Source organism: Thalassophryne amazonica, chromosome 8 (genome assembly GCF_902500255.1).
Source record: "Thalassophryne amazonica chromosome 8, fThaAma1.1, whole genome shotgun sequence".
Taxonomy (NCBI): Eukaryota; Metazoa; Chordata; class Actinopteri; order Batrachoidiformes; family Batrachoididae; genus Thalassophryne; species Thalassophryne amazonica.
Window position 1 is genome coordinate 83,747,986 of NC_047110.1, and position 17,640 is coordinate 83,765,625.

The window sequence follows — 17,640 nt, forward strand, 5'->3', positions numbered from 1 at the left end:
GAAACGCCTTAGGAGACAGCTTATGGTAGAGAAATGAACATTCAATACACGAGCAACAGCTCTGGTTGACATTCCTACTGTCAGCATGCCAATTGCATGCTCCCTCAAATCTTGCGACATCTGTGGCATTGTGCTGTGTGAAAAAACTGCACCTTTCAGAGTGGCCTTTTATTGTGGGCAGTCTAAGGCACACCTGTGCACTAATCATGGTGTCTAATCAGCATCTTGATATGGCACACCTGTGAGGTGGGATGGACTATCTCAGCAAAGAAGTGCTCACTATCACAGATTTAGACTGCTTTGTGAACAATATTTGAGGGAAATGGTGATATTGTGTATGTGGAAAAAGTTTTAGATCTTTCAGTTCATCTCATACAAAATGGGAGCAAAACCAAAAGTGTTGCATTTATATTTTTGTTGAGTGTGTGTGTGTGTATATATATATATATATATATATATATATAGGCTTTAATTACAAGTAAGAACCCAAACTGTTGTTGTTTGCCTCTTATGTGTGGGGGGCTCGTCCCCTCAGTGCCCCCTGTGATTCACACCATACATTGGACCCACTGAACTCCACCAAATTTACAGCAAAAATTCATGTACACTAAAAAAAAGAACACTTTGTGAAGGACTTAAGTGACATTCCGAAATATAATTTTGACAAAATATTTAAATTCACCACCTGTCCGGACGTACAGTGTTTTTTTTTTTTCTTTTTACTTTGGGTTTGAGGTTTTTCCATGAGTTTCCTCTCTCCAGCCTCTGTGTGTCTCTGCTCCTGCTCACACAGCAGACAAGCAGGAAGCAGAAAACAAGAAAAACCCAGACAACAGCTGATAATATTAAGGAAGTAAACGCTCACACCTCGTAGTTGGAGCCTGTTATACTAATAAGTGAAAGCACAGAAGGTAAAATAGAGGCGTCGATAGCACATAGCGCACGGCTCTGCTAAGGAAGTTAGCCGTCAAGCTAACACCTCTCCACTGACTGTCACAAACAGCCTGAGACTGAAACACAACAGACAAGTAAGTGGAGCTCTAGCCTGGAAAACCACGCACAGTGGGGTCGAAAATGTCTGTCTTTAGACTGTGTGAGGAAAGGGGAGGTGAAAAAGCACCTTTGTCGTGGTTGTGTGTGTATGCGTGTGTGTTAGTGCGCGTCCGCCCGCAGTGGGAAATAGTAAATAAACAGCCGAGTGTGTATGTAGTCTTCCTTTTGTGCGTTCTCCTGTCTGCTAAATATATTTAGTTTGTCTCCTGCAGAGTGGATTGAAATGAGTGACAAAACTTGAAAAGGTCACAGCCTGAACACATTCAGATGTGTGTGTGCAGGTTCCACGCACTTTGTGCTTTTGAGCTCGAAAATTAATGTGCACCAACACTTCAGTCAGTCGCCTGGTGTAGAATATTTATTATTTATGGAGGTACAGCACACTGTGTTCGGTTTCAAGGCTCTGACCTCGACACTCCACGCAGTGCACATTTAAACTTGCTGTGAAATGAAAAGTTGACTTTTCCAGTGTCTAATCTACCATAGCTACTTGCATCAAAAATGTCATGCAAATTGGAAACTAATTGCAAACGCAACCTACAGTGCATGCAAAAATTCAGTGTGATGTTTTGTGCAAAATCAGAGAACACACAAAACACTTTGCAAAGTTTTTCAACACAATGGAAGTACTAAGAACACAACAGAATTATTCTCTGTCACACACACACACACATACACAGTATCTGCCCAGAAAACTACTCTTCAGTGTATTCCGAGTAAATTAATAAAATGTGAAAATATACCTGCAGCATAGTGGATTAGTGGTTAGCACTGTTGCCTCACAACAAGAAGTTAATGTGATCCATTCCCACCTGTGGCCTTTCTGTGTGGAGTTTGGGTGTTCTGGCATCCTGTCCAGGGTGTAACCCGCCTCATGCCCTATGACTGCTGGGATAGCTCCAGCCCCCCGTGATCCTTGGAGTAAGTGGGGAGAAAATGGATGAATGAAAATGTACCTTTTAGTGTAATTGTAAAATCTTGAATAAAGTAAATAATTAAATTTGGAGCACCACAATGCCCTGAACAGTCTGTTAAAAGTCCTCTGGGCAAAAACTGCTGTTTGTGAATACTTGTCTTGTGAAACTTTGCAAAGCATTTCTGTGTTTGACTGTGTTGTGTGAATGTACAACGGACACATTATCATATTCAACTGTTGCATGTGCTGCAGGTTATGTTTGTGTTCTGTGTTGGCAAGCATTTTTTTTCTTCAATTTGCAAGATGTTTTTTGATGCAACTGCATGTTGTTGAATTGATGCAGCTGTTTTTTGCATTTGTGCTTTGTGCTTATGCTGGTGTTATGTTCATTTGGGTTGTGGCCCCTATTGACCACCCTATTAACGGTGGACCCAAAAATTTTAATTGTTCTATGAGGTTTAATATAGACCATTTGTATTCTCACAGGCAAATCTGAAAGCCTCATATTGGAGATGCTTGCTATGTAAAAAGAGACTTGAGAGCAAAATATTTTCAGTTTTTAAATGATTACGGCATTGTGTAAATTTACTAACATTGTTTCAGTAGAACATGATACCATTTCATGCAGCCACAGCAGGATTGAGTGAGCCACAGCTGGTCTCAGTTACAGCCTTCATATAGTTTCAAAAATATGTATTTAGTTGTAAAAGGAGATATTTTATCTGGTGGAGCTACTATAACTCGCGGATGGTCTCAAACATCTTGGTTGAGCTGTTTGCAAGCTCCATTTTGCCAGCATCAATCTTCTTAGCTCCACCAGCCTCAATTATCTTGGTTCCATTGCAAGCAAGCCCCACTTCATCAGCTTTGATCATCTCTGGTTTTTTAATTTTTTTCTTTCACACTTTTGTTCTGATCTGTTTATGACTTTGTGGGTGTCTCCATCTTGACCAATGTCTTGGTTTATTAATATGTAAAAATTGTCTCTTGTTCGATTCAGTTTTGATAACCTTGTATTCCGAGGCATCATAGCTGTTTATATTGTCGTTGGCAATTCACTTTACAACTTTGTCCCCTTTCTCACTTGAACAGATATAGAAGGACACATGTATAACAGACGTGAAGATCACAGTTGCCTACGAGTGTTATCCAGCTTGTGGTTTCATGAGCTAAAGCGTCAGATGTTTTACATGTGACGTTTGCAAAAACAACCACAGCACGTCCACAGTATAACTTTCACACAACTGTGTCTGAGTGCCATGCACTGACACATCCACCACACCATGGAACCACCTTTGATCCTGACTGGCAACCACCCACGTAGGCAGCTGGTTCATTCCCACCTCTTAAAAATACAACCTATTGTTAGGTTGTCCAAACCAGTACAGTTACCACCAGTTATCATGGGAGACAAAATTGACATTGTTTGAACCACAGTTCGTACTAACACAACATCAGATCTTTACTGAGCCTTCAAGATGTTGTGACTGTGATGCAGTGTTTGAGCGAATTCTCCAGTTTTATCCTGCACCCCTTATACACATGGGCCAAAACAAAAACCTCCCATAGGTAGGACTCAGACTGGTGAACGTTAAGTAGTTGTCGGAGCATGCTGTGGGCGCTGTACAAGATGACGTTTCTACAGTGATCATTTGTGTACACACAACTCTCTGGCCTGATTGTGCAAAAACATAATGGGGTGGGACCTTGACATAAGTATTGGATGTTGTGGTTTTCTTGAAATCTTATCGTAGAAATGAATTAATCCACCATCTTGTAATAGAAATCCTTTTCCGTTTTTTTTATGAAAATTCTTATTATGAAAATAAAGTGACAGAAGTAAATCAGAAGGAATTTGGCAGTCAGATGACCCCACCTTTTGATAGGAAACTACTCATCTGTTACTTGGTCAATCTTAGTGGGTTTGTGACCTTGTAGAGACATTCTTTCATCTGTCAGAATTGTGCATTTGGTTGTAAGAAGAAGCAAGTACTGCGTAGGCAGTGAGGCCCATTGGTTCTGGAGCTTATCCCAAGATTCTGTAGTGTGAAGAGGATGAGAGCCTTCAGCTACCCCGGGATGGTATGCCAGTCTAACACAGGTTACTTCCCCAGCAGCGCAAGTACCCATTTATAGCTGGGTTGAGTGGGACACTGCAGATGACGTGTTTTGTCCTTGGACCCAGACAGACAGTGTGACCTGGAATTATGCATATGAGGCTGGTCAGACAAGATGAGTGGAAGAGAAAATCCTCTTCATAGACAGACAGACAAAATGGTTAAAACACTGAAACAATGACAGAATATAGAGGGTTATATTAAAAAAGAAGTCAACAATAAAGTGTGTGTGTCATTGCATTATCAGTGTTGCGAAGAATTTTTCTTCTTAATTCCCTCCTATATGATATATTGTTGCACTATCAAGTTAGATGGTTTAATTTCTGATCTGTGCACATGTGATGACTACATATAAAAAGTGGCTGTTATTTTTAATCTGTGCTGCCCCCTGTGTAGCTCCTGTAAGACTTACTGCTTGGATCTCCTGAGGCGTCCTCAGCTGCCACCACCACGATGGACCATCAAAGGGAACCCCCAGGGCCAAAACAAGAGGAGCTTCCGCAGATGGACGGCTCATGTGATGCATGTGAGCCTGATGAGGCCCAGCCAGCCACTCATGTTTGCTACTCCTGCAGCTTTGCCTTCTGTCCTGTCCATGCTGACAGCCACACCAGAAGGACACGTCACCTGCTACTGGTGTATAACCATGAAGCAGCCCAAGCTTGCAGCCTTGCTGTAAATGGAGACTCTGTTGTTGAAGGTGGAGCAGAGGCTGAAGCTGCGGAGGGGAGGTTATTTGGAGTGGACGGGCAGGATTTAGATGAGGTGAGGAATCGGGAGTTGGAGCAAGTTGGAGTGGCACTGGCTGATGAAGATGAGAATGTTGCTGGAGGGGAAGCCCAGAATGGACTGCTGTTGGAGGCCCAGTTAGGTGCCAGGGCTGAAGGTGGAGAAGCAGTAGCGCAGGAAGGCGTGGTTCCTCCTGAGCCTGGGAAGAGGGACACTGTGACAGTAGAGAGACTGCGCTGCAAGGAACATGGGCAGGAAGCCTCCCTCTACTGTAAACCAGATGAGAAAATCATTTGTGTGGTGTGTGCTGTGCAAGGTGAACACCGTGAGCATGAAATCATCACGCTGCATGAAGCTTACCAATGGCAGAAGGTGAGTCTCACTTAAGACTGAGGACAAAATGTGTATGATGTGATTGACATTTGACATTTTTGTGTGTGTGTGTGTGTGTGTGTGAGGTCTGTTAGAAAAGTATCCGACATTATTTTTTTAAAAAACCATATGGATTTGAATCACGTGTGATTGTGTCAGACAAGCTTGAACCCTCGTGTGCATGCGTAAGTTTTTTCATGCCTGTCGGTTGAGTCATTCGCCTGTGAGCAGGTTTTGAGTGAGGTGTGGTCCACCCCTCTCGTCTATTTTTTATTGCGAATAAATGTCTGAACGATTTGGAGCTTTGCTGCATCAATTTTTTTCCAGAAACTGTGAGAGACCTCCAGGTGGACACCGTTCGAAAAATTAATATGGCTTTCAGGGACGATTTTATGGGGATTAAACAGATTACGGGGTTTTACTGCCGCTTTAAGGACGGCCCACAACTGCTGAGAGCGCGGTGCGCTCCCAGCCCCCATCGACAGGCTCAGACCCAGCTGGAACAACCAGATCATTTCCAACGTGAAAGCTTTGTTGATCCGGGACCTCGTCTGACTTTCACAAAAAGGCAGAAGATGTGGACATCAGCACATTTTCCGGCACATTCCACCGTTACAGGAGATTTTTTCATGGAAAGAAAAGCGGAGGGACGTGCCACGGCTCCGTTCATTACGCGGGACAAAACCACTTCGGTGTTGGTCTCTCAGGACAGCTTTCAGGTGGATTTCAGACGGATTCCGGTTGCTTTCCAGTCGTGTGAATATCCGATTGTGATTGTGCATGAGCTGGACATGCCAGAACATGTCCCGTGAGGCTTCATCACGGCGTTGCTTTGCGCCGAGTGGCTGCACCGCGACGCGCGGTGGAGCAGCTTCTTTTTCCATGACAAAAACTCCTGTAACAGTGAAATGTGCCGTTCATTTTTAAACTGGACGCTGTCTTGATCCGGTATGTCATCTGACTAGCACAGGAATTGTGAAAAGACGTGGACATCAGCACTTTTCCGGCACATTAAGACAGACGTGCGGAGGAGTTCCGTGGTGCAGCCGCTTGGCGCAAAGCAACGCCGTGATGAAGCCTCACGGGACATGTTCTGGCATGTCCAGCTCATGCACAATCATAATCGGATATTCACACGACTGGAAAGCAACCGGAATCCGTCTGAAATCCACCTGAAAGCTGTCCTGAGAGACCAACACCGAGGTGGTTTTGTCCCACGTAATAAACGGAGCCATGGCGCGTCTCTCCGCTTTTCTTTCCATGAAAAAAACTCCTGTAATCGTGGAATGTGCCGGAAAAAGTGCTGTCCACATCTTCTGCCTTTTTGTGAAAGTCAGACGAGGTCCCGGATCAACAAAGCTTTCACGTTGGAAATGATCTGGTTGTTCCAGCGGGGTGTCAGCCTGTCGATCGGCGCTGGGAGCGCGCCACGCTCTCAGCAGTTGTGGGCCGTCCTTAAAGCGGCAGTAACACCCTGTAATCTGTTTAATCCCCATAAAATTGTCCCTGAAAGCCATATTAATTTTTCGAACGGTGTCCACCTGGAGGTCTCTCACAGTTTCTGGAAAAAAATTGATGCAGCAAAGCCCCAAATCGTTCAGACATTTATTCGCAATAAAAAATAGACGAGAGGGGTGGACCACACCTCACTCAAAGCCTGCTCACAGGCGAATGACGCAACCGACAGGCATGAAAAAACTCACGCATGCACACGAGGGTTCAAGCTTGTCTGACGCAATCACACATGATTCAAATCCATATGGTTTAAAAAAAAAAAAAAAATTATATATATATATATATATATATATATATATATATAAAATTTAAAACATAGGCTTTGGTTTTAGACGTTTTGGGGTCGTCGTTTCACTTGGGACAAAATTAATTGGCACATTATTAATTTAGAAGGCAGCCACCACCAGCTAACGGGCTAATTAATGTTATTGGATGGGGCAATCAGAAATACTCAGAGTAAAGGCCCCCTGACACGAGCATTACTTTGATTCACGCACTTGCAGGACCTGTGTCATGCAGGAGAGTAAACTCGTCTTTAACTGGTGTAGACTGAACGTGAGAGGGGCGCTGGCGCGTGCTGTTGCACGAGGAGAATTTTGAAATGTTCAAAAAAATCCTTAATGTGGTGCGATCTAATCGCCAACACGATGTGCAGTTCGTCAAGTCGAGTAAAGAAGTGAACAGAGTGAGTGGTGATGTCACCAGGTCTCATCAGAAGAATTATAACAAGATGTTAAATTTATCAAAAACACACTTTAACAGCTGCACACAAGAAGGAAAGAACACACAACTGTTTTGCCAAGGCATGACAATGTAAACATGACAAATAATTACCTTTTAAGACGGCTCAAAATGCTTTCTGCAGCTAGTTAGGCGCGCGTGTGAACGGCTGAAGCTGTCCTCTGTGATTCAGGAAGCGATTAGAGCCGTATTCAACAGCCAATTTGCAGAGAAAATGATTCATCCGACACAAAATCATTTTTTTTTTTTATACACAGCGTCCAGCGTAGAGCATGTGGTAGGCAGTGGAATAAAGAACAGCATCCAGCTGGGAACACAGCGAGTGGGATCGTCACGACAATGGACGTTCAAGTGTGTGACTCAAAAGTCATGCTCGTGTCAGGGGTCCTTAAAGGTGCCCTGACATGACTTTGATCCGCGCACTTGCACACACTTCATCATGATGATCCCACCCGCTGTGTTCCCAGCTGGATGCTTTGCTTTGTTCCAGTGGATGCTGTGCTTTGTTCCACTGGATGCTGTGCTTTGTGCTGCTGGATGCTACGTATATAAATAACTATTTCGTAACAGATTAACCATTTTCTCTGAGTTGGCTGTTGAAAACGCCTCTAATCGCTTCTGGAATCACAGAGGACGGTTTCATCTGCTGCTTTTTTTCCCTTTCTCTCTTGTGCGCTTAATGAGGTGGAGAATGCATTGGAACTGTCTAAAAGGTAATTATTTGTAATGTTTATATTGTAATAGTTTGGTAAAAACAGTTGCATGTTCATTCCTTCTTATGAGTAACTGTAAAAGTATGTTTATGATAGATTTAACATCTCGTTGTAATCAGATAAGCTGCGATTTGATGCGGTGCACAGACGCAATTACTTGCACTCACACACACTGTTTTTTTAATTGTTTGCGCAATGTTCATGTAATTAATGCGTGATGGAGATTTTGAACATTTCAAAATTTTCTCTGCACACTTGCGCAAACCCACACACAGTTTACGAGTTTGAGACGAGTTTACTGTCCTGCAGAGTGTGTGCAAGTGCGCGGATAAAAGTCATGCAGTGTCAGGGCACCTTAAACCGCTTCTTGTTGCCACTGTTTAGTTAAATACTTTCCCACGATATTACGACAGGCAGTACACATACAATTGAAGACATATAACTGTTATACAACAAGATATAAAAATAGTTTAAAACCCATAGAATAAAATAATTATGATATTAAATTAGAGTTTAAAATATCACAAAATATAAAACTTTTATAACTGACACCAGTAAATGTTAAAAATAATTTAATCATGCCAGTGAATAGATAGGATAAAATGAGTACACAACACCACTGCAAGGCATCCTACCAAATGCTGAATATATGTAAGGTTTTTAAATTATTTGCAGACGTATCTGTTGGGAACATGTCACACCTCAAGACAAGGAATGTTTTTATTCCTTTATTTATTTTTTAAAGCTCTATATTTTGTAAAGCTGATGGCTCTGTGGCAGAGGACCTGGACTCCTAGCATGTGTATTTGCTTCAGAGTACCTGGCTGTTTTTCTATTTTTTTGCACTATGTACTGCCTTTTTTTTCAGGATTGTAATGTATACAGAGCTTCATCTATGTAGTTTGCATTTCTGAGTTCGAGTTGAGCAGTATGCCAACAGCTGTAGGCAAAGTAGTCTTTGAATGAATTCACTGGGACTCCTTAAAATTTCTGTGTAATCTGAAATATGACAAATGATGCAGTATATAACAGATTATTTTACCTTATCCCAACATCACTTTTGTTTTGAAAATGCGCGCTCTCCCACAACTCAGTCATAGAGTGCGTCATTGAAATATTACCGTTTGTGGCTTATTTTGAGTTGATTTGGGCTGTTGACAGCCTCTCACAAGTATAGCATGATGAGGAGTATTTTGAGGGAGTGTTTTGTGGTTTTGCTCACTGACCATGATTTATGTTTATTAGTAAGATGAGAAACCAAACCCATTTTTATACAAATGTTCTTGACTGAATAAAAAACTGTCGTAATAATAATATTACTAATAATAATACCGTTAGTAATAATAATATTAATATTATATATTATATAATAATATTAAAGCAATAATATTATTCATAATTATTAAAAGGACATTATCATGGCGAAATATTTTCTTCTCAATAGTAAATTGATAACTTTCTTGCTGTGGCACATACACCTAATGATATATTTGAAATGATCTCCATGTTAGTATACCAGAGGTTTTTCTCACTTGAACAATCACTGCAAACACTACACTGGCAGCAGCCATTGTTGCTGATTTCTTGCTCCTTTCCCAAAAAAATGAGTATGGCATAGCACCAGCTTTTGGCTCCAGGTAGTTCAATGCTCTGCTCACCAAAAGCCGTGACTGTGAATATATTATAAAACATTCAACAGGACATATGCTTTGGAGGCGCAGCTGATCATGAGTGATTCATCTCTCATCTCATCTTCAACCGTCCTTTCCAGCACCCTGGAGTAGACTTTCACAGGGAGCCTTAGTAGTGTGATTCCCTTGTAATTGCCACACACTCTCTGGTCCCCTTTTTTAAATATGGGGACCACCACCCCAGTTTGCCACTGCTTAGTCACTATCCCAGACCTCAGCGCAATGTTGAAGAGACGTCTCATCCAAGACAGTCCCTCCACATCCATTCCCAGTGAATGGTTCAAATAAAAAATGAAAATGCACACAGAAGCACAAGCACAGAAAACAGCCCAAACCAAAAACAGTCACAAAAAAAAAACTTTATTCAATTTCAGTTTATTTTATTTATGTGGTGTCAAGTCGCAACAAAAATTACCCCAAGGCGCTTCACAAGGGTAAGGTCTAACCTTACCAATCCTCCCAAGGAAGCAAGTAAGAAAGGTGGAAAACTCCATCGGAATAGTTTAGGAAAGACAACTATGGAATAAATCCTAAATGTATGCAAAAAAAAAAAAGCCTCTATTCAGGTTTGGAGGTAAAAAAAAAAAAAGGTGATCAATTATAGCATGATATTTATGTGTCAGACATTGCTTCCACCACGAAATGACAATTTATGCTGTTTCCAACTGTCAGGCACATTAATTGCTGCAGTTGGCTCAGTAACTCACTTGAATAAACTGGTAAGCACTAAAGTGAGAAAGCGTGCTCAGATTCCCAACAATGAACCCATACCCAATAGAATGGCGCATTTTACAATCGAGAATCAATTAGCAGGGCCTTGTCATTTTGTTATTCACACAATGAATAACGACAGTCAGCCAGGACTACGTCACATGTGCACGTGAGGTCCTGAGAACGAGAAGTGTGCTTGGGGAGTAATGGCAGCCTCCATAAAGGCTTATTTGAGAGTAATTGTTTAATTTTATGATAACAAAGAGCACAACACATTGCACGCTTTACACGTCAGGCAATGCTTACCAACGCTTTAACGCGTGATGTCAGTCACTTCACTTTGGAAGTGGCAAGGGGCGGCAGAGATTACTACGTCACACTCTGGCTGTTTCTACAACCCGAAAAAAAATTGAGCGATCGCCATCTTGAATTTGCATCGCCTAAACCACAAAAAAAAGCTTTATAAACAGCAGTAGAACGATTTTCCCATCACCCTGCTGGGAGAAGCTTTTTTTCAGCTACTTTTTGGAGTGACGCCAACCGAGGGAGGACTGACGACAGTGAGCTGACCCGCATGGAGAAGCTGGGGTTCAGGCATCATCCCTGGGCAGGGCGAGGCAGGCAGCCAGGGTGATGGAGCAGACCCACTCAGTCCGAAGTCTCCCACTCTTTGGAAATATGTGAAGTCCCAGTTTGACAAACAGAGCTTAGTTCTGCAGCTTTATTAAGGTGAGAATAATATAAAAATAAAACATGACGTTTACTGCACTGCTGTGAAGGTTTAATGATCGGTTAATGTTAGCTTAGCCTTTTAGCGTAGTTGATCAGAGTGAATGCTTTAATTTGTAAATGATTCAGTCTTTTTTTTTTTTAACCAAATAAAGCTATAGCTTTTTTTTGGAGACCTTTAAAGCTCAACTTTAAACAACTTTTTTTTTCAGGCGTTTTTTTTTTTCTGTTTTTTTTTTTTTTTTTTTTATCTCTGTCTTCAACAACACCAGAGGTCAAAGCTGCAGAAGAGACCTTCATCTGGTCATGAGAATCCAGCATAACATCACCTGCTTCTAAATAAAAGGTTCTTTAAACAGCAACTATTTCATTATTTTTTTAAAAGTTGTTTCATTTTATATTTTAACAATAAATGAATGGATCATTAAAAATGTCCACAAAATCAAAGTCAAAAGACATTTGCACAGGTAGAAGCACACTCTCACGATCACCACTAACTTAGCTTATGGCAAGCTAAAAGTGGACGCTCTCGTTATGGCTGAACAACTGTCCAGTTTTTGGGTGTTCTGTGTTAGTATGCGTCTGCGGCTGATGTGCTTGATGAATTCCTGCACAAAAAGTAGTTCCCAGATAATCTAAATCAAGATAACTGAAGTTTTAAGAGTGGCCGTAATAAATATTTAAGAAACTTAAAGTTTATGAGCAACTTCACTTGTTATCGCTCAAGCACATTGTAAACATTGACACGATGGAGATTGATGTGGAAGAGTTCAGAAAGATACATTTGCAATGTTTTGATTACCATTTACAGTTGGCGATGAAAGACTTGGGTGTTAACTTCATGTTAAAGTCAGAACAAGAAGCTGCACTGAAAGAGATCTATCTGGGAAGAGACACATTCTGTGTTGTTGCTCCAACAAAAGCGGCACGCTGAGCAGGGTGGCGAAAGTAGTCCAGTGAGCTCAACCTGTGGGTGATTAGCTATCCCACAATGCCAAAACAGCAGAGATGTCGGTCCAATGAGAGCGGCACACTGAGCAGGGTGAGGTAAAAGCTCTCCCCTTATTGTGCACAGTTTTAAAACATTCACAATCACTAGTCAAATTCATATTTTAGAACTGACTCTGTCTCGTTAAAGGCAATCACATATTTTCATGCAATTACAAGTTGAAATGACTCAATTTAAAAAAAAAAAAAATTCATCATGAGGATTATGTCACAGAAATCCTACTTTACAATCACACTGCAGTCATTTAAAAATCATCACCTCCTGTTGCATTTATAATAAACATTTGTATTTATTTACAGTGTCTGTTTTTCTGGTTGAGATATGAATAATCTGCCAGACTTAAAAAATTTACAAATTTCCATGTTTTATTTGTCTAAAAATAAATGTCCAAGGTTCCTTATGTTAAACAAGAAATTATCTAATCTGAAATAATAGGTAGTTTTAATTTACAGATGAAGAAAGGTTTCTAAAGAACATTTTATTTATTTATTTATTTAGCTATTTTAATTACAAGTGTTCTAAACTTTTTTTTTAACAGTAATCAGAAATTTTGAGGTTAAAAAAACATTTGCAAGGATTTTTCTTCAGAAAACTGCTCTATAAATCAAATCAAATCAATTTTATTTATATAGCGCCAAATCACAACAACAGTTGCCCCAAGGCGCTTTATATTCAAGGCAAAAGCCATACAATAATTACAGAAAAACCCCAACGGTCGAAACAACCCCCTATGAGCAAGCACTTGGCGACAGTGGGAAGGAAAAACTCCCTTTTAACCTCCCCTATAAACGAGCAGTCCTGTGACACGTTTCTGTTTTGTAGAGATCAGTGGTTTCTGCCACTAGTCTTCCGTGTTTTGGCCCGACGTGTCGTTCCTATTGGACAGCACGAAGCTACGTCACAGCTCAGAGCGGCGAAAGTTGGATTGGGTTGAACTTTGACTGCATCAGCCTGTCAACAAGTGGCAATGCGTGCTCCCGTCAGAAGCATCAGTTTAGCTCGGCTTTTGATGCGACACGTCTGACGCCTCTAAAAAGCAATGTGTCTCATAGAAAATAATGCTTTTTAGACCGATTCGTGATGCCTCTGACGCTTCCAACGCGTCCGATGTAAAAAGCCCTTTTGGTTTTCTATTGGATGCCAGTATGAAGTCCTGAAATACTTTGTTTGGCAGTGATAATGCCACTTTAAATGGGACAGTCTTATTACGGTCCATGCTCTGGCATGGTTAGTGATCACAATAGATGTGTACTGTGCCCGAGACCACGTCTTCAACTGGGCTCAGGCACTGTTCCATAAGGTTTAGCATTTGCTGATGTTTATAAATGAAGTTGACATATATTTTGCTTTTGACCAACTAACTGAATAATCATTTCAGCTCTGTCTATCAAACATAAACATGATTTGTGTATCAGAAAGTCTGTTTTTTGTGGCTGTGACACTTTGACTACTCTGACCTCACATCTTTTTGCTTTGGATTTATTAAATAAGTCCACTGAGTCACATTCAGCACAGCAATCCAGTTGGTTCCATAAGCTTAGCTCATGTTGTTCTGGATTCTGATAACACAATATGGTCTCAGTTCTGCTGAGCACAGTGCTGGTGAAGATTATAGTTGGATTTAAGAGTCGGCTGTTATCGGCAGACTAAACACTTTCTCTGTGTTATTGCACAGAACACTAATTAACAGGGGCATGATAACATCGTGAAGCAAGTCTTGGGTTTGGATTATTATTTTGAACAGCCAAGGGTTTTGTTTGAACATAAAGGTAAATGACATTTGCAAGATCATCATTTAGAAGGTGGGAAAACAAACGTGGTACATAAGCTGCAGTTGTTAACTCTCAAGGTGTGATGGTGTGATTAATATACTGAGATGACGGTGTTGTCCTCTGCCCTGTGGCTCTACTACAATTGAAAAAAGGTGGGCAGCACATTTTACTCGCGTACTTCAGTATTGTGGCTATATGCATATTGACAAGGGAGAAATGAGGTCACACACAGCCCGTGGCTTTTGCCCCGATTTCTGTTTTAATGTGGACTGGTAAATGAATCATTCTGTCAAAGCATCATAGGTTTGTTGTGCATGTCAGACTTGAATTTGGTAGCTGATTACATAAAAATGTGATAGTGATAAGTGTAGAGGGATACAAGTTAAAACACTATTTAATTGAATACATCGAACGGGACACCTCTTGTTTAGAAGCAGGAAAAATAATGTTAAGTTCAATATTGATCAGTCCTTGATCTGAAAGTCATAAGTTCTGAATACGATTGATTAAATCGGTCTTCAACTGGATACAAGACAAAATGACTATTTACAGATTTTATTTACATATGTACAGGTAGGGATGGGTATTGATAAGATTTTATCGATATCGATGCCATTATCGATTCTGCTTATCGATCCGATTCCTTATCGATTCCTTTATCAATATCTCTTGTGGATTTTGTGGAGCTTTACAGGTTTTCTATGTATTTCATTGAGTCTTAAAATAAATAAATATGAAATTGGTCAGTGTATCCTTGATCTCTGGACATAAATAAAAATAAATAAAATGGTGTTTCGCTTTGAAGTTATTCATTCTGACTGGACTCTATCTTTCTAACTTGACTCGGCAGAGAGCCGCGCAGCGTTTGGAGCTGTGTGAACAGAACGGAGGACGATTCTTGTTTCTTTCTTCCAACAAGACAGGAGTCCCAGTTAGTAACTTTAATCCGCACAAAACTGACTCACAATTGACATATTCATGGATGAAAGTGGTGAAAAACAAAAAAAAACAACACATTAACACATTGAAAATATGGTTTGACCGAAACAAACTGTCATTAAACTTAAATAAGACAGGGATGAAATGGAGGTGTAAGAGTCACTAGGTGTTCACAGGAAACACTTATTTATTTATGTATATTCATTGTTGGTTGGTTTTATATTTTCTATTGTGTTTCTATTCAGGTTCTTTTTGTCTCTCTCTAAAACTGTATATAATAACTAATTAGATTATTAATATATAAACAAAAATAAATTTTCAAAAAATTACAATTTGTAATACATGTGACTCTTTTACGACAACAAACGCTTATTATACAGAAAACAATTGCACCCAAACGTGATGACAGCTGCAACTGCTTAATGCTAACTTTAACATTGAAAATGCGATAGACATGCTAACACGTTAGCATCGCTCCCGTGTTTAAGTTATAAAATGCATCTATCAACTGTTTCAGAAGACCATAACAGGTCGGTTTAACATAAAAAAGGTAAATGATACTCACAGACGTATGCTCTTTAGGGTTTTAGCGGGGGGAAATTAAGATATAATGAAAGGGGAAAAAAATGAATAAACGAAGCAATAGATTGGTTCAAAGCAAAGCCGCGCCGCAGAAAAGTTGATTACAGACCCACTGCAGGGCCTGTAATCAATGTAGAGAAATTATCACTTTCCTGAAAAACACTCCCAAAAACAAATGCCACTCTAAAGGACCGATAACGGAATCGTTAAGCAAAAAGCTTATTGATGTTGGTGGATCGAATCATTTCTTAACGAGACCTGAAAAGAACGGTTGTAATCAACCGTTTCTGGAGCGCGGCTTTGCTTTGAACCTTGAACCAATGAAGCAATGCTTTGATCTGCTGCTTTGTTGGTTCTTTGTTTTATTTCGCTTTATCTTAATTTTTCCCCGCTAAAACCCTAAAGAAGATATGTTTTGAGTAATATTTACCTTTTTTTATGTTAAACCGATCTGTTATGGTCTTCTGAAACAGTTGATAAATGTATTTTATAACTTGAAAACAGGACCGATGCTAACTCATTAGCATGTCTATGGCATTTTCATTGTTAAAGTTAACATTAAGCTGTTTGCATCTCCGCACGTTTGTGTGCATCTGTTGTCTGTATAATAATTAATGGCTCAGCGTTTGTTGTCGTAAAAGAGTCAAATGTATTACAAATTGTAATATTTTAAAATTTTATTTTTATTTATATATTAATAATAATAATAGCAACAACAACAGCAATAATAGTAATAATAACTAATAATGCTACAATACAATTTTAGAGAAAGAGACAAAATGAACCTGATAAAACAGAAAAGATAAAATCAACTAACAATGAACATAAGTAAATAAATATAGAAATAAATAACTGTTTCCTGTGAACACCAAGTGACTCTTACACCTCCACTTCATCCCTGTTTTATTTAAGTTTAATGACAATTTGTTTCAGTCAAACCATATGTTCAATTTGTTAATTTCTTCAGTGATTTCCTCCAGAACTATCTGCCAAGCTAGAAAACTGCTGTATCCTAGTAAGGGCAGAATACTACTGGAATGAAATTGAATAAGGAAAGTTGAGTTTTTTTTCTCACCAAAATGGATGCTGCAGTTTATTGTCTGGAATAGCCCCAGGTGACATTTCAGAGCTTATAGAATTCAAACATTTTCATGCAGGCGGTGTGGGGGGGTAATTTTGGGATTCAGCTTTTTTTGTTGTTGTTGTTGTTTGTTTTTCTCCACTTTCATCCATGAACATGTCAATCGTGAGTCACTTTTGTGCATATTAAAGCCACTAACTGGGACTCCTGTCTTGGTGCAAGGAAGAAACGAGAATCATCCTCCGTTCTGTTCACACAGCTCCAAACGCTGCGCGGCTCTCTGCTGAGTCAAGTTAGAATGATAGAGTCCAGTCAGAATTAATAACTTTAATTTAAATCAAGTGACACCTCTTTCCAAACTTTGTAATACAAACTGCAATTGGTCAAAACATTTTTTTTCCTCCCAAAATGAGATGTCCTGCACTGACGTGCAGCAGCCGGCTGAGCTCAGCTCAGAGGTATGGAGAGACATTCATGCCAAAATGTCTGAAAGGAAATGGTTTTGACAAAAACTACAGATTTTATTTATGTCCGGAGATTAACGATCCAGTGACCAATTTAAAATGTTGTTGACATAGAAAATCTGTAAAGCCTACTTTTAGTACACAGAAAATTCACAAGAGGTATCGATAAGGGAATCGATAATGACATCAATATCTATAAAATCTTATCAATACCCATCCCTACATATGACGTAATTTCTCTACTTCTGGGTACAAATCATGGCATTTTCAATGGGGTTTTAATGGGCAAATTGCACGCAAACAAAGTGGAAAATGCACAGAAAAAGTGACGATGCGGTGGAAAAGTGGACAAACGTGTCAAAGCAGTTTTGCAGGCGGCAGAATGGAGCTACTCTGGTTAGCTGTGTAGGCTAGGACTTACCGACACAACGTTTCCTACCTCCTCACCTTTTCTTCTCCATCGTGAACTAAAAAAAAATACTTTTCGCGACTGCTTCAGTGACTGC

At 40.0% G+C, this 17,640-nt stretch overlaps 1 protein-coding gene across 3 annotated transcripts in view; it reads left to right on the top strand.

Moving 5' to 3' along the window:
- Positions 1 to 780: 780 nt before the first annotated feature.
- The window catches only part of trim44 (tripartite motif containing 44), a 152,625-nt gene continuing 135,765 nt past the window's right edge, over positions 781 to 17,640 (top strand). The window contains exons 1-3 of one of the 3 annotated variants that reach the window (XM_034176852.1): positions 781 to 890; positions 4,481 to 4,785; positions 4,831 to 5,187. In XM_034176852.1, the coding sequence (XP_034032743.1) occupies positions 4,540 to 4,785; positions 4,831 to 5,187 (603 nt within the window). In that variant the 5' untranslated portion in view covers positions 781 to 890; positions 4,481 to 4,539. The other 2 variants (XM_034176850.1, XM_034176851.1) reach the window with 2 other exon arrangements.